General features: G+C 44.0%; 1 protein-coding gene across 1 annotated transcript in view; it reads right to left on the bottom strand.

The window, feature by feature from the left end:
• The window catches only part of LOC115102191 (protein bassoon-like), a 180,762-nt gene that overhangs the window by 74,661 nt on the left and 82,676 nt on the right, over positions 1-23,425 (bottom strand). The window contains 1 exon segment of the mRNA XM_065005358.1: positions 21,315-22,982. Coding sequence (XP_064861430.1) covers positions 21,315-22,982 — 1,668 coding nt within the window.

Here is a 23,425-nt window from a genome sequence, read left to right as displayed (position 1 = left end):
AATAGCATATGTGATGGAAGTGTGCACTATGCATGCAGAGGGTTGTAATTCCATTGAATTGGGGATAGTTTAACCAAAATATGCCACAAGACTTAGAATTGCCTTAATGTATGTGTGTCCAATAAAAGAGGTTCACTGTTATAAGCTAACCTTTTTGATGAATGTATGCAAAGTTCCCAAAATTCCCCTGCTTAACATCACATGGAAAATCTCTGAAAGTTTTTCGGAAATTTACAGGAAAGTTTCTGACCCTTTGCAACCCTAATCACTATGGTACTTTTTAACGGTAAATTACATACATATATTATGATAAATAGATGTTAAACTTGTATCTCATTATGGTAATTAGTGAAATAAAGTTATAACTGTAATGGCTTAACAGATAATAAGAAAATACTAACAATATTTACCTGGCTTAAAGAGAAGGAATATAATGTAATAATATAATAATATAATAATAATAATATATAATATAAACAGGAAACTCATTCAACAATTTTAGATGAAGTTGTGTGGAAAAAGGACTGGGGGGGTGAAATATACTTCTCCCATAGGCATAGAAATTCAAAAGGGGTGATGATATAAATTAACAGTCATTTTGATCCAAATGTGCAAATTGTCCGAACAGATCATCAAGGTAGATGGATGATTTTAAAGATATTATTGGATCATAAACAGACATTAACCTTCATGGTCCAAATAATGATGATCCAAGTTTATTTGAAAATATATATCTTTATATTATCAATCCTACAAGCAATGCAATAATCTATTATTATGGTGCAAGATTATAATACTGTTTTAAATACCTCAATAGACCGCAAAGGAAATCACACTACAAACTATCACCCACATGCTCTTAAGGAAATCACAAATGTCATGGATATATTGGAACTAGTGGATATATGGAGGCTTAAATATCCTGACCTAGTGAGATATGCATGGAGGAGGCTCAATCAAGCTAGTCATCTTGACTACTTTCTTATGCCATTCTCGTTGGCACCAAAAGTTTAATACAAAAAAGTGTTGATAGGAGACAGAATGCGATCGGACGATCAGATAATTGGCATATACAGTTGAAGTCGGAAATGTACATACACCTTAGCCAACTACATTTAAACTCAGTTTTTCCACAATTCCTGACATTTAATCCTAGTAAAAATTCCCTGTTTTAGGTCAGTTAGGATCACCACTTTATTTTAAGAATGTGAAATGTCAGAATAATAGTAGAGAGAATGATTTATTTCAGCTTTAATTTCTTTCATCACATTAACAGTGGGTCAGAAGTTTACATACACTCAATTAATATTTGGTAGCATTGCCTTTAAATTGTTTAACTTGGGTCAAATGTTTCGGGTAGCCCTCCACAAGCTTCCCACAATAAGTTGGGTGAATTTTGGCACATTCCTCTTGACACGCTTTCTCATAACGAAACATAACGATGGTCATTATGGCCAAACAGTTCAAACAACAAAGGACATTTTAATAGTAATTTTAATGACTCCAACTTAAGTGTATGTAAACTTCCGACTTCAATTGTTGATGGCAAAATAGTTGGGAAGAGATTTTAGATGTACCGATTCCATGGCACACGGTTTGTATCACATCTGTCTCTATTGCCCTATTGCCTACACATGCTTGTCATCTAAAAGTGTGCAAAGCTGTCATCAAGGCAAAGGGTGGCTACTTTGAAGAATCTCAAATATAAAATACATTTCGATTTGTTTAACACTTTTTTGGTTACTACATGATTGCATATGTGTTTTTTCATAGTTTTGATGTCTTCACTATTATTCTACAATGTAGAAAATAGTACAAATAAAGAAAATCCCTGGAATGAGTAGGTGTGTCCAAACTTTTGACTGGTACTGTACATATTTGCAAATCAATATATGGGGGATTGCAAGTGATGCAGACAATTACATTGATGGAAGTTACAATCTATATGCAATATTAAAGCTGATCTACCCACAATACATTTTTTAAATAAAATGTAACATGTCGTACCTGTCCTACTACAGACTATACCGTACTAAAAGTGTATTGTATAATGTACTTCAATTACCAACCCACTCTGGAAGCCTACACCATAGAATGACATATAGTATCTAGAATTGATAAGGTCTCTATTGCCCTATTGCCTACACATGCTTGTCATCTAAGAATATACAGTATGACTGGGAAATGTCTTTCATCCCCCCACGACGATCTGAAGTCAACAACAACCACTGTGTACATGAAGTCAGCGGTGGAGGGACAGAGGAGAAAGTAAGGTGACATGGATTATCAAATTACTGGTATCCCCAGAGACTAGCTGATCAAAACTAAACAGAGAGGAGACTGGGAAGAGATGTTCCTGAAGCAGTGCACTACAGTACTCTCTATGTCAGCCACAGAATGCTTCGAGAGAGATGTTAAACCACCATCAATATTGCAATACACAAAGTTAAGAGTGGGGAGTTGCAGTGTGTTTTGAACTGCGTGGTGAATTATGACCAATTTGATGCACAGACAGTGTAATGCAGCAAACTTGTATGGCTTGCAATTTCCTCCATAACATTGTAAATATTGCATGGCATCTAAAAATGACATAGCTGGAGTTAAATTGGTTGAATAAGTTAGGAGCTGGGCTGTGCCGGGCGTTTGGGCAATAAGGGCGTGGACAGGTGGTTCTGTATGGGTTCTGTATGAGGGGATATGAGGAAGAGGGAGGAGCATGAGGAGGAGGATGGGAGAAAATGAGGAGGGGGAGGAAGAAGAGGAGGAGGAGGAAGGGGAGAAAGAGGAGCAGGATAGAACCATGTTGAATTATTGATGGAGATGAGATGTGCTCCAGTGCATGATGGCCCTCCATTATGAGAGCTGCTGCTGCCTCTCTCTCAGCCTCTATTTCTGTAGGCCTCTCCTCTCCAGGACAGTGAGTCTGAGTCACACACTGAGAACGGCAGCTTGCAGGCCCTCCCTCTACCACTTGCAGTCTGCCTGACCCATGCAGGGCACACTCACCTCAGTCATTTGGAACTCTGAATGGACACTGAATCCTGAGTTTAGAATGGGTAATAAATAGGATATAAGATGGTTTAGGATACACACAGGGTGCTGTCAGAGAGAGGTCGTAAATTCCTGGTGGAGATTATCTCCTCATGGCCACAGTATAGAGACAGAGTGAATTTTCATAGAGAACAAAGGAATTTCTTCCACCTCACAGAACTTGAGGTCCGAACAACATTTATGTTCTGGAGAAGTTATAAAAGATTGGTGAAGAATGCAGCTACGAACTGGTCCGTTTGGTACAATTTTGTTAAACTCATGGGAGACAATACGGCCACATTGCCATAACACTGTTTATATAATAGCCTCAGATATGAGGTTTACATCTAATTGTTGTATAAGATGAATGAGTGAAGATGATACTGTTTATAAAATTGTGTAATGTGATTTTGGACTGTTTAATAAAGGAAACTTCAATTCCCTTTTGAGTTTAACTAAACCGCCCATGAGCCCAGTTAGGGTCGGGCATCCTGGGACAGGCCCTTTTCTGCAACTCCCGAATAAAATAGAATTTCTCAATGGACCATGTTTCCCTCAATTACGAGAGGACAAAGGTTGCAGACCTGCTTACCTCGATAACGAGAGGGCCAAACTCTTAGACTATCGATACCGACAGAATAAGAACAAGTCTTTGATATTAATTACTGGTCTGCAGCTAGGAATTCGGTATCATTGAACGCGAAGACCGACAACCGCCGAAACATCTATCCATAACGACATGAATGAATGTCACTCTGAACTATCCATTCTAACCACGACAGAGAGGGCGGCAAAACTCTCCAACAGAAACAAACTTTTCAACAGAGACCCCGATGACACACTGAGCGTAAATATATATAGAGTGGGGCAAAAAAGTATTTAGTCAGCCACCAATTGTGCATGTTCTCCCACTTAAAAAGATGAGAGAGGCCTGTAATTATCATAGGTACACTTCAACTATGACAGACAAAATGAGAGAAGAAAATCCAGAAAATCACATTGTAGGATTTTTAATTAATTTATTTGCAAATTATGGTGTAAAATAAGTATTTGGTCACCTACAAACAAGCAAGATTTCTGGCTTTCACAGACCTGTAACTTCTTCTTTAAGAGGCTCCTTTGTCCTCCACTCGTTACCTGTATTAATGGCACCTGTTTGAACTTGTTATCAGTATAAAAGACACCTGTCCACAACCTCAAACAGTCACACTCCAAACTCCACTATGGCCAAGACCAAAGAGATGTCAAAGGACACCAGAAACAAAATTGTAGGCCTGCACCAGGCTGGGAAGACTGAATCTGCAATAGGTAAGCAGCTTGGTTTGAAGAAATCAACTGTGGGAGCAATTATTAGGAAATGGAAGACAAACAAGACCACTGATAATCTCCCTCGATCTAGGGCTCCACGCAAGATCTCACCTCGTGGGGTCAAAATGATCACAAGAACGGTGAGCAAAAATCCCAGAACCACACGGGGGAACCTAGTGAATGACCTGCAGAGAGCTGGGACCAAAGTAACAAAGCCTACCATCAGTAACACACTACGCCGCCAGGGACTCAAATCCTGCAGTGCCAGACGTGTCCCCCTGCTTAAGCCAGTACATGTCCAGGCCCGTCTGAAGTTTGCTAGAGAGCATTTGGATGATCCAGAAGAAGATTGGGAGAATGTCATATGGTCAGATGAAACCAAAATAGAACTTTTTGGTTAAAAACTCAACTCGTCGTGTTTGGAGGACAAAGAATGCTGAGTTGCATCCAAAGAACACCATACCTACTGTGAAGCATGGGGGTGGAAACATCATGCTTTGGGGCTGTTTTTCTGCAAAGGGACCAGGATGACTGATCCGTGTAAAGGAAAGAATGAATGGGGCCATGTATCGTGAGATTTTGAGTGAAAACCTCCTTCCATCAGCAAGGGCATTGAAGATGAAATGTGGCTGGGTCTTTCAGCATGACAATAATCCCAAACACACCGCCCAGGCAACGAAGGAGTGGCTTCGTAAGAAGCATTTCAAGGTCCTGGAGTGGCCTAGCCAGTCTCCAGGTCTCAACCCCATAGAACATTTTTGGAGGGAGTTGAAAGACCGTGTTGCCCAGTAAACAGCCCCAAAACATCACTGCTCTAGAGGAGATCTGCATGGAGGAATGGGCCAAAATACCAGCAACAGTGTGTGAAAACCTTGTGAAGACTTACAGAAAACATTTGACCTCTGTCATTGCCAACAAAGGGTATATAACAAAGTAATGATAAACTTTTGTTATTGACCAAATACTTATTTTCCACCATAATTTGCAAATAAATAAATTTAAAATCCTACAATGTGATTTTCTGGATTTTTTTTCTCATTTTGTCTGTCATAGTTGAAGTGTACCTATGATGAAAATTACAGGCCTCTCTCATCTTTTTAAGTGGGAGAACTTGCACAATTGGTGGCTGACTAAATACTTTTTTGCCCTACTGTATTGATTGCAATTGTTCCCAAATGAGTGAGCAAGAGCATTCATGTGCAAAGGATTAGCATTTCAATTGTTATAATTATCAACTGTGTTGTCTTATCTCAGTCGACCCCCACTTCCCTTTTGTACAACAAGCCGCCATGCCGGTGTAGCCCATTAGGGCACATTCCCCTCATTTCTTGTAACCATATTTACTTTGTTTGTTTGTGTGTGCACTTCTGTGATTGTTTAGTTAGTTAATAAATAAATGACAATTGATGTATGGATGACTTATAGTGAAGACTGGGTTCGTGCAGATAACCAACAATTTACGGCGTTTGGAATGAGACTAACGTGAGGTAAAATAAATAATTCATTCATCAGAAGATGATTGATCAGATATGAAAAATATCTGAAAAGTTATATTAGGAAAATTATAACTTTGTAATCTGAATATTTTCCTTGGTGCCCCGACTTCCTAGTTAATTACAGTTACATGATTAATCAGTTTAATCATGTAATAATAATTACAGAGAGTTATTTGATAAAGATTAATCTTCAGTTTAATGATGCCAAAGACACGACAGTATGTGTAAGGATATAGGATGTTATAAGGATATAGGATGGTTATAAGGACATAGGATTGTATAAGAATATAGCATTGTATAATGACATAGGTAGGTATAAAGATAGAGCATGGTATAATGACATAGGATGAGTATAATTGTATTTCTTCAATTCTTTATTTAACCAGGTAGCCCAGTTTAGAACAAGTTCTCATTTACAACTGCGACCTGGCCAAGATAAAGCAAAGCAGTGCGACACAAAGAACAACACAGAGTTACACATGGAATAAACAAGTGTACAGTCAATAACACAATAGTAAAAAAAAAAAAAGTCTATATACAGTGTGTGCAAATGGCGTGAAGAGGTAAGGCAATAAATAGGCCATAGTAGCAAGTAATTACAATTTAGCAAAATGAACACGGGAGTGATAGATGTGGAGATGATGATGTGCAGGTAGAAATACTGGTGTGCAAAAGAGCAGAAAAGTAAATAAAAAACAATATGGGGATAAGGTAGGTAGATTGGATTGGCTATTTACACATGGGTTATGTATAGCTGCAGCGATCGGTTAGCTGATGTTTAAAGTTAGTTGAGGGAAATATAAGTCTCCAGCTTCAGAGATTTTTGCAATTCATTCCAGTCATTGGCAGCAGAGAACTGGAAGGAAAGGCGGCCAAAGGAGGTGTTGGCTTTAGGGATGACCAGTGAGACATACCTGCTGGAGCACGTGCTACGGATGGGTGTTGTTATCGTGACCAGTGAGCTGAGATAAGGCGGAGCTTTACCTAGCAAAGACTTATAGATGACCTGGAGCCAGTGGGTCTGGCGACGAATATGTAGCGAGGGCTAGCCGATTAGAGCATACAGGTCACAGTGGTGGGTGGTATATGGGGCTTTGGTGACAAAACAGATGGCACTGTGATAGACTGCATCCAGTTTGCTGAGTTCGGCGTTAGAGGCTATTTTGTAAATGACATCGCCGAAGTCGAGGATCGGTAGGATAGTCAGTTTTACTAGGGTATGTTTGGCGGCGGGAGTGAAGCAGGCTTTGTTGCGGAATAGAAAGCCAATTCTAAATTTAATGTTGGATTGGAGATGTTTAATATGAGTCTGGAAGGAGAGTTTACAGTTGAGCCAGAGACCTAGGTATTTGTTGTTGTCCACATATTCTAAGTCAGAACCGTCCAGAGTAGTGATGCTAGTCGGGCGGGCGGGTGCGGGCAGCGAACGGTTGAAAAGCATGCATTTAGTTTTACTAGCGTTTAAGAGCAGCTGGAGGCCACGGAAGGAGAGTTGTAATGGCATTGAAGCTTGTTTAGAGGTTAGTTAACACAGTGCCCAAAGAAGGGCCAGATGTATACAGAATGGTGTCGTCTGCAGATGGATCAGTGAATCACCCGCAGCAAGAGCGACATTGTTGATATATACAGAGAAAAGTGTTGGCCCGAGAATTGAACCCTGTGATACCCCCATAGAGACTGCCAGAGTTCCGGACAACAGGCCCTTCAATTTGACACACTGAACTCTATTTGAGAAGTAGTTGGTGAACCAGGCGAGGCAATCATTAGAGAAACCAAGGCTGTTGAGTCTGCCGATAAGAATACTGTGATTGACAGAGTCGAAAGCCTTGGCCAGGTCGATGAAGACAGCTGCACAGTACAATATTTTATCGATGGCGGTTATGATATCGTTTAGTACCTTGAGCGTGGCTGAGGTGCACCCGTGACCAGCTCGGAAACTGGATTGCACAGCGGAGAAGGTACGGTGGGATTCTAAATGGTCAGTGATTATTAACTTGGCTTTCGAAGACTTTAGAAAGGCAGGGCAGGATGGATATAGGTCTATAACAGTTTTGGTCTAGAGTGTCACCCCCTTTGAAGAGGGGGATGACCGCGGCAGCTTTCCAATCTTTCGGGATCTCGGACAATACGAAAGAGAGGTTGAACAGACTGGTAATAGGGGTTGCAACAATGGAAGCGGATAATTGTAGAAACAAAGGTCCAGATTGTCTAGCCCAGCTGATTTGTACGGGTCCAGGTTTTGCAGCTCTTTCAGAACATCTCCTATCTGGATTTGGGTGAGGGAGAAGCTGGGGAGGCTTGGGCAAGTTGCTGTGGGGGGTGCGGAGCTGTTGGCCGTGGTTGGGGTAGCCAGGAGGAAACATGGCCAGCCGTAGAGAAATGCTTATTGAAATTCTTGATAATCATGGATTTATCAGTGGTGACAGTGTTACCTTGCCTCAGTGCAGTGGGCAGCTGTGAGGAGGTGCTCTTGTTCTCCATGGACTTTTACAGTGTCCCAAAACTTTTTGGAGTTAGAGCTACAGGATGCAAATTTCTGTTTGAGAAAGCTAACCTTTGCTTTCCTGACTGGCTGCGTGTATTGGTTCCTGACTTCCCTGAAAAGTTGCATATCGCAGGGATTATTCTATGCTATTGCAGTCCGCCACAGGATATTTTTGTGCTGGTCGAGGGCAGTCAGGTCTGGAGTGAACCAAGGGCTATATCTGTTCTTAGTTCTATATTTTTTGAAAGATGCATGCTTATTTAAGATGGTGAGGAAAGCACTTTTAAAGAACGACCAGGCACCGCGGACCCATAGCGGATGCAGGCAATGAGGCAGTGATCCTGATTGAAAACAGCAGAGGTGTATTTGGAAGGCAAGTTGGTCAGGATGATATCTATGAGGGTGCCCATGTTTACGGATATTGGGTTGTACCTGGTGGGTTCCTTGATCATTTGTCTGAGATTGAGGGCATCTATCTTAGATTGTAGGACTTCCGGGATGTTAAGCATATCCCAGTTTAGGTCACCTAACAAAACGAACTCTGAAGATAGATGAGGGTCAATTATTTCACATATGGTGTCTAGGGCACAGCTGGGAGCTGAGGTGGGTCTATAACAGGCGGCAACAGTGAGAGACTTATTTCTGGAGAGATACATTTTTAAATTAGAAGCTCGAACTGTTTGGGTATAGACCTGGAAAGTATGATATAGGATGGTGTAAGGATATAGGATGGTATAAGGATATAGAATGGGTATACGGATATGGAAAGGGAATAAGCATATAGGATGGGTGTAAGGATAAAGAATGGTATAAAGATATTGGATGGTATAAGGATATAGGATGGGTATAAGGATATGGAATGGGTAAAAGCATATGGGATGGTTATAAGGATATAGAATGGTATAAGGATACAGGATAGATATAGAAGCGCCTGAAAAAGAATAGTAGCTCATCCATATTCATGAGGCTGCCACCTTATTTTTGTTCTCGTACTCTTCCAAACGTTTATCTTGCTTTCAGTCAAGTCAATCATTATAAAATCGGAATACAGAATAAATGTCACCCAATTATCTCACTCTGCACAGTCTTGAGAGAGAGAGAGAGAGAGAGAGAGAGAGAGAGAGAGAGGAAATGAAAAGGCATTTGAAGCAAGGCAGAAGTCTCTTTCCCGTCACTCTCTTTGTTGGGACAGTGAGAGAATTAGGCTTAATAATTAGCTAATACTTACTGTAGTTCAGTGACACACACACACTGGACTTAAGCGCCTCTCTCAGTCAGTCTTCTTTACAAGCCCAGCCATGACTGTGACAGCTGTTCACCACTTCCTGCTAGTCTATTTCCAGCCTCTTCCGTGACAGGGGTTCAAATATGACAGTAGTTCTATCAGCGCTTTCATCACACACACACACCCACACACAAACACACACACGTGCCGGAGAGCAGGATTACACACATTAAAACACACTTATTAGCACACACACGCACACACAAACACAGTCATTAGCACGGTCACACGCACACTCTATCACGCAAGATGGATTAGTCATCCATAATGGTGATTATTACATACATACTGTAGACACAATTCACATGTACAGTGCCTTCGGAAAGTATTCAGACCTCTTGACCTTTTCCAAATGTTGCTACGTTACAGCCTCATTCTAGAATGGATTAAATAAATAAAAAATCCTCAGCAATCTACACACAATACCCAATACTGACAAAGCAAAAGCACGTTTTTAGAAATTTTTGCAAATGTATCAAACCTAAAAAACAGAAATGTCTTATTTACATAAGGATTCAGACCCTTTGCTATGAGACTCAAAATTGAGTTCAGGTGCATCCTATTTCCATTGATCATCCTTGAGATTGGAGTTCACCTGTGGTAATTTAAATTGATTGGACATGATTTGTTAAGGCACACAACTGTCTATGAAAGGTCCCACATTTGACAGTCCAGCTAAAACCAAGCCAAGAGGTCGAAGGAATTGTCCGTAGAGCTCCGAGACAGGATTGTGTCGAGGCACAGATCTGGGGAAGGGTACCAAAAAATGTCCCCAATGATTGGTGGAGTGCGTACTCCACCAATCATGCCTTTATGGTAGACTGGCCAGACAGAAACCACTCCTCAGTAAAAGGCACATGACAGCTTGCTTGGAGTTTGCCAAAAGGCACCTAAAGACTGACCACAAGGACCATAAGGAACAAGATCTCTGGTTTGATGAAACCAAGATTGAACTCTTTAGCATGAATGCCAAGTGTCACGTCTGGAGGAAACCTGGCACCATCCCTACGGTGAAGCATGGTGGTGGCAGCATCATGCTGTGAGGATGTTTTTCAGGGACTGGGAGACTAGTCAGGATCAAGGCAAAGATGAACGGAGCAAAGTACAGAGAGATCCTTGATGAAAACCTGCTCCAGAGCACTCAGGACCTCAAACTCACCTACCAACAAGACAACAACCCTAAGCACACAGCCAAGACAACGTAGGAGTTGCTTCGGGACAAGTCTCTGAATGTCCTTGAGTGGCCCAACCAGAGCCCAAACAAACATCTCTGGAGAGACCTGAAAATAGTTGTGTAGCAACGCTCCCCATACAACCGAACAGAGCTGGAGATGATCTGCAGAGAAGAATTGAAGAAACTCCCAAAATACAGGTGTGCCAAGCTTGTAGCATCATACCCAAGAAGGCTGTCATTGCTGCCTGTAACGGTTTTCTTCTGGTGAAAGAGAGGCGGACCAAAATGCAGCGTGGTTAGTTTTGTACATCTTTAATAAAGATGAAAATACAACAATCTACAACACAAGAAACGTGAAAAAAACGAAACAGTCCTATCTGGTGCCACAAACACAAAGACAGGAACAATCATCCACAAGACACCAAAGAATATGGCTGCCTAAATATGGTTCCCAATCAGAGACAACGATAAACACCTGCCTCTGATTGAGAACCACTCTAGGCACCCATAGACTTACCTAGAGTACTACTCTAACCACAATCCCATAACTACAAACAACCCCAGACAAAACAAACCACATAAATCCCCATGTCACACCCTGGCCTAACCAAAATAATAACGAAAACACAGAATACTAAGGCAAGGGCGTAACACTGCCAAAGGTGCTTCAACAAAATACTGAGTAAAGGGTCTGAATACTTACGTGAATGTCATATTTTAGTTTTTATTTTAAATTAGAAAAAATTTATAAAAAGCTGTTTTGGGGTAATGTGTGTAGATTGATGAGAACATTTTTAAGATGTTTTATTTTTTTATACATTTTACAATGAGGCTGTAATGTGGAAAAAATGTGGGAAAAGTCAAGGGGTCTGAATACTTTCCAAAGGCACTATATGTGTGTATGTGTCTCTATGTGTCTCTGTGTGTGTGTGTGTGTGTGTGTGTGTGTGTGTGTGTGTGTGTGTGTGTGTGTGTGTGTGTGTGTGTGTGTGTGTGTGTGTGTGTGTGTGTGTGTGTGTGTGTGTGTGTGTGTGTGTGTGTGTGTGCTGTGTGGGCCCAGCAAGCGTAGAGCCTTCGGCTCAGTAAGCAGATAACACACATATACACAGATTGGAGAAACAGATTGAAGAGTGCATGGAAAGAGTAGTGAGAAGCATCTGGGCATTGTGAGTCCCTGAGTTCTCAACAGCAAAATCTATGAGAAGGACAACTCTAATCTGTGAGTGAGAACCCGAGAGAGAGAGAGATCCCTATCTGGCCAATCAAGCAGTGACATTAATCAATTAACCAATCAACGAGGAAATACTGTAAATCAAGCCGTATGAACTCACATTTCAGTATGACTCGGATTAAGTACCCAGAGAATTAAATAGAACACTAGAGTACAGACTATATTATATTAGGAGAATAGAGTATATTGTATTAGGAGCATAGACTATATTATATTAGGAGAATAGAGTATATTATAGTAGGAGAATAAAGTATAATATAGTAGGAGAATAGAGTATATTATAGTAGGAGAATAGAGTATATTATAGTAGGAGAATAGAGTATATTATAGTAGGAGAATAGAGTATGTTATAGTAAGAGAATAGAGTATATTATAGTAGGAGATTATGTATCTCTATTTGAGCATGCCCTAACCCTGATACACCTGGACTCTAGTCACTAAATATAAAATACAAATAATGGCCTCAATTAAGGAATGAGTCCTGGTCAAAAGTAGTGCACTTCATAGGGAATAGGGTGACATTTGAGACACAGCCATGGAGGTAAGTCATTTAACGTCAGTAAGCCTTGCTAACCTACATACAGATAATAAGACTAATCAATCATCTCTGTGGTATAACCTGACCTCTCTGTCCACCCCTGCCTTCATCCCAGCAGGTGCGCACACACACACACACACACACACACACACACACACACACACACACACACACACACACACACACACACACACACACACACACACACACACACACACACACACACACAGGATGGCTGCATCATTGAATAGACACACGCACGCACACATACACGCACACACACACACAGACAGGTGAGTGAGAGACCGAACTAATTGTTAGGACACCTACACACCTACACAGGATTGCTGAATTTCTGAAGGCACTCACGCACGCGCACACACACACACACACACACACACACACACACACACACACACACACACACACACACACACACACACACACACACACACACACACACACACACACACACACACACACAGGATGGCTGCATCACTGAAGAGACACACGCACGCACACGCACACACACAGACAGGTGAGTGAGGGACAGACTAATTGTTAGGACACCTACACAGGATGGCTGAATTTCTGAAGGCACGCATGCACGCACACACACACACACACACACACACACACACACACACACACACACACACACACACACACACACACAGGATGGCTGCATCACTGAAGAGACACACGCACGCACACACACACGCACACACACAGACAGGTGAGTGAGAGACAGATTAATTGTTAGGACACCTACGATGGCAGCTGTGAAGTCCAATGTGACAAACAAGACACTTCCTGGATGTTGAACAGTTTTTATTTGTGTCCCATAATTCCCCCCACCTGTAGTGCCCTTCTCCTGGGCAACTTAATGACTGAAGAACAATTAAACATTTTATCTGTCATTCAAGTTGGATGAATTTAGTCCAATCAGCCACATATAGGATGCGTCACAAATGGCACCCTATTCCCTATATGTGACAGCCTGTCCCAATAGGAACTTAGTTCGAAAAATACTAAATACTTTTTTACAGATTACAAACATACACTGTGATTGGAGGAAGCATGGGAAAGCATGGGAAAGTTGATAAAGTTGTTATCACACTTAGGAGACAAGTAGGAGAAAATGCCCTTGAAATATTTTGTTGATTGCTAGAGAGCTCATCTTTGTTTATGCCCATTCAGCATCATTCACATCCTCCTAAGCCCAGGGAGATCGTTCAAGATGGACTTTGAAATTGGACATCTATTTATGTCCTGAGGACGTCTGAAATGCCTTCAAAACCGTCCACTAGGGGCAACAGTGAGAGCTATTACCGGTTTGTGGCCGGGAATGGCGGATGGGCGTAATCCCATGACTCTGGATCAGAAGGTTTGGTGTTTGATCCCAGTGTTGGACACTGTTTTTATTATTATTGTTTAACTCTATCCCAAACTTTAACCCTTACCTTAACCATTTGGAATGAGTGCCTAAAGTTAACCCTTAACTTCAAAATTGGACTTTTGGAGAAATGGAACGATACAGAGCAGCAGGAGCAACCAAGAGGGTCAAAAACGATTTGAAATTTGACATTTGAAGAAACATGGATAAAAATGTAATTAGGCAGTGAGACTGTGACAGCTTGTTGCTTAAACCATAGAGCCACCCACCTCTTTAAGAATTCCAACTGTCAGCAGGGTCAACCCCCTCCATGAAGCGCTTTTTTTTAGTAGTAGGAGTAGGAACTAGCGTCATCTGCCACCGTTGGGCTGGCATATCACATATTATGGCCTACCTTTGACCATTATGGGCCCCGGTGACAGGTAGTGGACTTGTAAAGCCTCTCATAGTGGTTGGTATGTATTTTGTTACCTGTACCTGACCACTAGCACAATTAAGTATATTCCTTTCACGGCAATTTCTAAGAATGTAGAATTGACCATTATCTGAAAAGTATCACTAGGTGTATGTCGCTCGTCACTACTTCACAGAAGAGCCATTTAAACAACCTTTTTTTTTCATCAAAATGCATTTTTTTGGCAGAAATGCCTTCTGGAACATGTGCCTTAATAACAAAGTTGTATGCCAACAGATATGAATAAAATTGTTTAATTATGAGCCTAGTTGGTTTAGCCACGGAAAAAGGGGGCAACCTTCCAGCTACCCATGATTGACTGAGATAATGAGTGGGTTGGACATGCCGAGAGATGGTCTGCCATGTAGCACGCTTCTGTCTATAACATGCGCTGGTCAGTATGTGTAGGTAATCCTTTTTCTAACGCAGCTTTTTTTTTTTAAGATATCACGTAGTAGAACTACATAAGCTACAGTTAGCTAGCTAACACTAACGTGCGCTAACGTTACGTGTATGATCTGTGAAGTAATATCATTTGTATCTCAGGGCCATTTGCATTGCTACACTAGTTGCATTGCTAGTTAGCTGATTGGTTAGCTAACTGCAGATTCATCCAGGGTAGTAACGTTATGAGTTGGGATTATGGTTAATTGTTTAGTTAGCTAGCTACATGTCTAAACAAAAGACTCCACTATGCAAGTAAGCATTTCAATAGAATGTTAATGATGTCACTGCGACAACTGTTGATAGGTGTAGTTGGTCAATTCATTCTGGCTATCTACTCTGATTTCAGCGCCCTCTCGTCTGAGTGTACCAGAGTGCAGAATAACTGACGAATTTACAAATGCTCAACAATAGGGCCGGTGTCAGTAAACGTTGGCAAAAAAGTGTAATTCAATTGTTGCCAGCAGCACAGTTGCAGTCATCAACGCTCTGGATAACATAAAGACAGCCTAACCTGCTCAGCTAGGGCGAGTAAAATGGTCAGAGTGAGCTGTTCTCTCATTTGTGCCTGTAAGTAGCTAGCAAGCTTGCAAACGTTAGCCAGTTAGCTTGCGTGGTTGACTGCGGTTATTAGGTCAGAACGCTCGGATCAACCCTACTCTGTCACGCCCTGACCGTAGATTGCTTTGTATGTTTCTATTTTTGTTTGGTCAGGGTGTGATTTGGGTGGGCATTCTATGTTTGTATGTCTTGGTTTTGTATTTCTATGTTTCGGCCGGGTATGGTTTTCAATCAAGGACAGCTGTCTATTGTTGTCTCTGATTGGGAATCATTCTTAGGTAGCCTGTTTTTCCACTTTTAGGTGTGGGTATTTCTGTTTAGTGTTTGTTTCACCTTGCAGGACTGTTTCGGGTTTTCCTTTTGTTATTTTTGTATTCAGTGTTCAGTTCCTTATAATAAAGATGAACACGTATCCCGCTGCATTTTGGTCTGACGATTCCTCTTCTTCCGATGAACGCCGTTACATACTCCTTGGCCAGAGCGTCCACTGCGCGCTCTGAACACTCTGAGAGCGAAACGCTCTGAATTTACAAACGGACAATCTGACAACACTCTGAGTTTACGAATGCCAGAGCACACTCTGGCACTCCAGATTAAATGCACGAACACAGCCCTGGTCTAAACCAGACTTTAGTCTTGAAATATTTGGTTGTTTAGTACATGGCCTCGTGAATCCTTAAAGAAATGGATGGGGGGCCTCCTGAGTAGCGCAGCGGTCTAAGGCACTGCATCGCAAAGCTTGAGGTGTCACTGCAGATCCGGGTTCGATCCCAGGCTATGACGCAGCCTGCTGCAACAGGGAGACCCATGAGGCGGCTCACAGCGTTGTCCGGGTAAGGGGAGAGTTTCGTGCTCTAGCGACTCCTGTGGCGGGCCGGGCCCATGCATGTTGACATGGTCGCCAGTTGTACAGTGTTTCCTCCGACACATTGGTGCGGCTGGCTTCTGGATTAAGCGAGCAGTTTGTCAAGAAGCAGTGCAGCTTGGCAAGGTCGTGCTTCGGAGGATGCATGGCTCTCGACCTTCGCCTCTCGCGAGTCCGTACTGTGGGACAAGACTGTAACTACCAATTGGGGAGAATTAAAAAATAAAATGTAAAAAAAAAGAGATGGGTGTGGCTAATGCTTAAGAGGGTGTTAACGATGTTGAATGGGTATTGACAAAGAAGAGCTCTCCAGTGGGTATACCAAAACATTCAAGAGCAATTTTCTCAAAAGTGAGGTTACAAGTTTATCAACTTCCAAAGCAGAATTACTTTCCCATTTTTCCTCAACTGTAGTGTATGATATACACATTTCTATCTCTAAGTCTCTACTTTTATCCAATGTAAAAAACACCATTTCAAATGTTGCTACATAAGACCGAATCTCGCCGGTCGGTCACAAATAAAACACCTTCTTTAAAAAAATATGCATTTCACATCTCTGTGCTGCACTAAAAGGTTTATTGTTGCCTGAGAGTTGATGAAAATGACAGTGTAATGTGATGTTTCTCATTTCAGCATGAAGTGAAGGGTCGCATTGGGAGCGACTCAGACATATTTGCTAACGAGAGGGCAGTATGCTACAAGGTTTGATGAGTCAGTTGGTGTGTGTGTGTGTTTCTCTGTGTGTGTGCGCATAAATGTGCACTTGTACTGTATGCATGCGTGTGCGTATGCAGGCCTGCTTTTATGCTGCCTGCAAGAGTGTGTGTGAAACACAGTGTGTCATCATTCCAGTCCCTCTGGATGACCAGCGCTGGCTGTGATGCCACTGTCCCATCCTCCATGTCCTCTGTGTTATTTTCTTTCATGCCCTTTCATGTTTCATTACAGGCTGCATGGGAGAAGGCTGGGTGCTGGATCAACCACATCTCCACTGAGCTCCACTGAACTACACTCAGTTCCACTGAGCCCACTGAGCCACACTAAGCCCCACTCAGCTCCACTGAGCCACCCTGAGCCCCACTGAGCTCCACTGAGCTCCATTGAGCCACACTGAGCCCCACTGAGCCACACTGAGCCACACTGAGCCACACTGAGCTACACTGAGCCCCACTGAGCCCCACTGAGCCCCACTGAGCTACACTGAGCCCCACTGAGCCCCACTGAGCTACACTGAGCCCCACTGAGCCCCACTGAGCCCGACTGGCCCCACTGGGCCCCACTGAGCCACACTGAGCCACACTGAGCCCCACTGAGCCACACTGAGCACCACTGAGCCCCACTGAGCTACACTGAGCTACACTGAGCTCCACACTGAGCTCCACTGAGCCACACTGAGCCCCACTGAGCCCTACTGAGCTACACTGAGCCCCACTGAGCCCCACTGAGCTACACTGAGCTACACTGAGCTCCACACTGAGCTCCACTGAGCTCCACTGCCTCAAAGGCCACTCTGTGGTAGAGAAAGGTTCCCATCTGAATGAATTTACAATGAATCCTGCTCTGTCAGGGGCGCAGAGAGAGCAGGAGAGGGACGTTTTTTTCCACTCTCATAAGAGGGTACAGGAGAAAAGAGATGTTGGTGAGGAAAGGGAAATTATGAAAAGCTCCACAGTGAGAGAAATCCCACATGGTGAACGTTTAGCAACATTTGTTACATTGCGATCTACTTCTGTCAGTTCATAACAACACAGCATAAGACACATTTATTTCCCAAGTGAATGAGCAAAGGATTTCACAATCTCCCTATGTATTAAATCAATCTTGAAAAACATGGAGTGAAGACCATGTCAACACCCTGTAGCTAATCCTAGTATTCTCTCTCTGCATCTCTCTCTCCATCTATGTCTATTGTTCTCTCTCTCTCTCTGTCCACACAGTATTTTCAGTACTGAAACGCTACTTAACATTGAGCAGCCCACAACCCACTGCTCTAATCTGTATATCATTATTAATCCTGGAGTGGGAGGATTCAGGATGAAATGGAGGAGGATGCCAGGACTTTGGCCATTGGTTGAGATAAAGTGCAATGATCACATTTTGTTTAGTGACATGCATTTGAGGGAACTGCAAAAAGAAGGGGCAGAGAGAGAAGAAGAGTGCTTGATTAATAATTCAGAGGATGTGCATTATAAATAGTCAGATATTAAATATGTAGAGGAGCACAGCGTACTGTACCCTCACTACCTTCCAGACCCGGGTTCAAACACTATTTGAAATAGTTTATCTGAGCTTGATTGAGCTGTCCTGGCACAATGAAACCAACGGAGGAGTCACAATGATGAAAACTGCCGATCTGGTACTCTGGACAGACTAGAGGAAATGCAAAAGACATTTGGGCTGCTACCCTCCACAGCCCTCCCAAGGTCTAGCTAGCTGAGTAGGAGAACAGTCAACAGGTTTTGTTTGGTTCCCCCCAGCCTCCCATTCTTTAGTTTATCCTGACACTCTGCTTTGGACGTCATATGTATTCTCTCTCTCTCTCTCTCTCTCTCTCTCTCTCACTTACTCTTTCTCTCTCTCTCTCTCTCTCTCTCTCTCTCTCTCTCTCTCTCTCTCTTCTCTCTCTCTCTCTCTCTCTCTCTCTCTCTCTGCATCTCTCTCTCTCTCTCTCTCTCTCTCTCTCACTTACTCTCTCTCTCTCTCTCTCTCTCTCTCTCTCTCTCTCTTTCTCTCTCTCTCTCTCTCTCTCTCTTCTCTCTCTCTCTCTCTCTCTCTCTCTCTCTCTCTCTCTCTCTCTCTCTCTCTCTCTCTCTCTCTCTCCCTATTTTTATCTCTCTCTCTCTCTCTCTCTCTCTTTCTCTCTCTCTCTCTCTCTCTCTCTCTCTCTCTCTCTCTCTCTCTCTCTCTCTCACTTACTCTTTCTCTCTCTCTCTCACATCTTTTCACTTCTCATCCCTTCCTCTACCCTCTCTCCCTCCCCCTTGTTATTGTGGTCCCCCAGGAGCTCTCCCTCTGGACTCGCCACGCCACGTGACCCAGCTATAGCGTGCTCTTTCCAGAGTCTCCTCCACAGCCTGGCTCTCCATCATTTTCAGGAGTGCTGCGTAGCTCGCAGGCCATGACAGGCCTCTCTTCTACTGACAGCTAGCCTACCCAAGGTTCTGCAGTAGCCCGCTACTCTTGAAAGCTTCCTGCCCTCCTTTGATTGAAGCATAAATTGAGCCGACATTCAGCAAACCGCCTCTGCCCCTTTCTTTCTGTGCGCCCCTAACAGTTTGAATGGGCTGGGATTCCTCTTGGTGTATATTACTTGTTTCAATGCATCTTGGTCCCCCACGCAGTCACTAAGGCTGTACTCTGGAATCTATTTATAGCCCGGCCATTATCTGTAGTTCTAACTGGAGGGATGAACATACAATGCAATACTGGCTCTGGCATTGACCCACTGTACTGTACAATATTCCCCACAGACCCTTGGGTAGCACCATGTTAACTCTATGATCTGCAACACTTACTGTTGGATCAAAAGGAGTAATGATTTCATGATCTCAATAATCTGAAATACAAATCCTAATGTAAATAATGAAGTTATTTCAAGGTAATATTTAGGATGAAATTGTATCTCACAAGCCGTCCCTGGCTCCCATATTTCACAAAGCTATCCATCACCAAAACACGGCCAGTAGGTTTGACTGAATTCAAACCCAGGGACATAAATGCCACTTTATGGTTTCTCCTAGGTTGCTTCTGCTAGGCTGTGAGTCCAGTGTCAGCGTGGAGGATTAAAAACACCCATTGATTGGTACACTGTAACAGCACCACTTTACATTCTGGTCACACTCACAGATGAAAGTCTGATCCTCCTTAAATCATAAGGGCTGAATTATAGTGGGAAATACTTCTCCCATCTCCCATCTCCGAGCCTTTAATTGGCAACCTACAAATATGCACAATGTTGATTTACTCAACCTTTTTCCCAGCCTCCTCAATGTCCATTAAGGAGGATTTCTGACCTGGATCTCTTTAGAGAGGGATCTCTTTAGAGAGGGAGAGAATATAATTTAAACTAATCCTAGTTCTTATCCTCACCATCCGTTTATGGACGATTTACTAAAGTATTTAGGACAATGAGGAGAGATTTCACCTCTGTATTGCCTACCACACAAACGAGTAGTATAGAATATAGAGGTTGTTTCCGGGACACAGATTAAGCCTTGTCCTGGACCAGAAAGAAAGCTCAATGGAGAATCTCCATCAAAAAATGCTTCTAGGTCCAGGAGTATAGCTAACGTTGGCCATGACTTACTCCCGAAAATCTCCATCAAAAAGAGAAGCCGCCTACCAGGCAGGTACAGTACAACCACAAAAGGCCTAGAGACTGAACATCCCTAATGGGGATGGTTTTACTAAGCCATTCAACAGCTTCCTCTACTGTGTCTGTCCATCTACTTTCATCCCTTGCTCCAGCCCTTCACTCCACCGTTAAATCTTTAGTATGCCCATGCAGTGTTCTCAAGGTCTGTGTGCTGATCTATAGAAAAAGATGTGCGAGGGGAAAAGGGCCTGCTTTGGAGAGTTTCATTATCAATAAATGGAACAATTCTATTGAATACGAAATTAATGGAAGAAAAAACAGAAGTTTTGTGTTCCCCACGCTCCCCTTTTGACCAGGTATTCAGAAAGAACCACTCACCAAAATGGAAGAACTGCCTCTATCAATTGGGAAGGCAAACTAATAAGTACTGAATTGTTGCGAGGCAGACATGGTGGAGATGTAAACCTGCTAAGACACTTTTAGGTGTGATTACTGTGAAGAATTGAGCGAGCTGCATTACTCACAACGTAATGACAAACAGGAGCATGGGCCTCAGTGAAGGATCACGGCCAATGAGAGAGAGAGAGAGAGAGAGAGAGAGAGAGAGAGAGAGAGAGAGAGAGAGAGAGAGAAATAACGAGAGATAAAGAGAGATAAAGAGAGAGATAAAGAGATAAAGAGAGAGGGAGATAGAAACATACAGAAAGAGAGATGGAAAGTCTTGCTTACCTCCAGGTGAGGCGCGGGGTTGAATCCACATAGGTTGCAGACCTGAGTGTGGCACTGGGTGCAGGAGTTGTAGCTAGGCGGCTCAGTGGTGCTGCCGATGTTGAGCTCCGTCTTACACAAGGGGCATTTGACTTTGGGCTTCTCAGGCTCCACCGGCTTGGGAACGGGCTCCTGTCTGGCCGGCTGCTGCTGTTGCTGTTGTTGCTGTGGTCCCTTCTGATGATGCACAGGTGATTGCTGCTGTTGGGGTGCTTTCTGAGTTGATGTATGTGGGCCACCCATTTGTGGTGCATACGGGCCACCAATCTGAGTTGGTGTGTGGGGTCCACCCATTTGCGGTACATGAGGGCCACCCATTTGGGGTGCTTGTGGGCCACCCATCTGGGGTGCTTGCGGGCCACCCATTGGGGGTGCATGAGGGCCACCAATCTGGGGTGCTTGCGGGCCACCCATCGGGGGTGCATGAGGGCCACTCATCTGGGGTGCTTGCGGGCCACCCATCTGGGGTGCATGAGGGCCACCTGTCTGGAATGGTTTGGCACCAGGAGGTCCTTGTTGTTTGTTGGAAGGCCCACCCCTGGCAGGGGAGGGCTGGGTGGATGGTGTCCCTGAGAGGGGGTCCACAGAGGCCAGGGTGCTGGCTGCCTGGTTGAGGAGCGATGCCCCAAAGCCAAACAGTTTGGTCAGGCCGTCCTGGGGCGGTTGCCCCTGGGGAGCGGCAGGCCGATGGGAAGGCGACGAGCTGGCGCTGGCGGCCTGACGGCCGCTCTGGTGCAACGGGGAGCCTCGGCCCAGGTCTGGCTGGGAGGGTGCCTTGGCCATGCCCACCAGGGGGACTGCCCCAGGATGGGGAATCCGGGGCTGGCCGGGACCTCCAGGCCCTCTCTGGCCATATGGGATGTGCTGGGGGGAGCTTGTCGTTGACCCAGGCAGGGAAGCAGAGCCGGGTATAGGGTGTCTCTGTAGGCCAGGAGAGGTCTGTGGCTGATGCTGAGCTTGGGGTTTGGCCTGAGGCTGGTGCTGGGACTGGGATTGACCATAGGGCTGGGATTGACCATATGGCTGGGGCTGAGGTTGGCTTTGGCCGTAGAGGTGTTGATGGGGTTGGGATTGACCATATGGCTGAGGCTGAGTTTGGCTGTAGTGCTGTTGTTGGGGCTGGGATTGACCATAGGGCTGTTGCTGGGGCTGGGGCTGGGAATGGCCATAGGTCTGAGATTGACCATGTGGCTGGGGCTGAGTTTGGTTGTAGGGCTGTTGCTGAGGCTGGGATTGGCCATAGGGCTGGGGCGGAGTTTTGCCAAAGGACTGGGGCTGGGACTGACCATAGAGCTGGGACTGGGATTGGGATTGTCCATAGGGCTGGGACTGGGATTGACCATAGGGCTGGGCCTGGGGCTGGGATTGACTATAGGGCTGGGATTGACCGTAGAGTTGGTGCTGGGGCTGGGAGTGGGGTTTTGACTGTGGTGGGGGCTGGGCCTGGGGCTGAGGATGGGGTTTTGGCTGGGCTGCTGGCTCAGCTGGCTGAACAGGTGGTGGCTGGACTATGGGTTTGGCTTGGTGGGATGGAGAGTGGATCTGCTGCTGGCTCTTGGAGCGTGGGGTGGTCATGTCAATGCCCAAGGCCCTCTGCATCTGGCAGTTGAGACAGAGCCACTCCTGTACCTAGGGAAGACAAACAAGAGAAAAGAGTTTGTTAACAACACAATTACACCGATTAATTTCTGCTTTTTCATCTTTTATAATGAAACAAGTAACTGGGCCACTCAAGGACATTCAGAGACTTGTTCTGAAGCCACTGTTGCGTTGTCTTTGCTGTGTGCTTAAAGTCATTGTCCTGTTGGAAGGGGAACCTTCACCCCAGTCTGAGGTCCTGAGCTCTCTGGAGCAGGTTTTCATCAGGGATCTCTCTGTACTTTGCTCAGTTCAACTTTCCATTGATCCTGACAAGTCTCCCAGTCCCTGCAGCTGAAAAACATCTCCACGAGCATGATGCTGCCACCACCATGCTTCACCATAGGAATGGTGCCAGGTTTCCTCCAGACGTGACGCTTGGCATTCAGGCCAAAGAGTTCAATCTTGATTTCATCAGACCAGAGAATCTTGTT

Source organism: Oncorhynchus nerka, linkage group LG20 (assembly GCF_034236695.1).
Source record: "Oncorhynchus nerka isolate Pitt River linkage group LG20, Oner_Uvic_2.0, whole genome shotgun sequence".
NCBI lineage: Eukaryota > Metazoa > Chordata > Actinopteri > Salmoniformes > Salmonidae > Oncorhynchus > Oncorhynchus nerka.
This window is presented reverse-complemented; position numbering and strand designations above follow the sequence as displayed.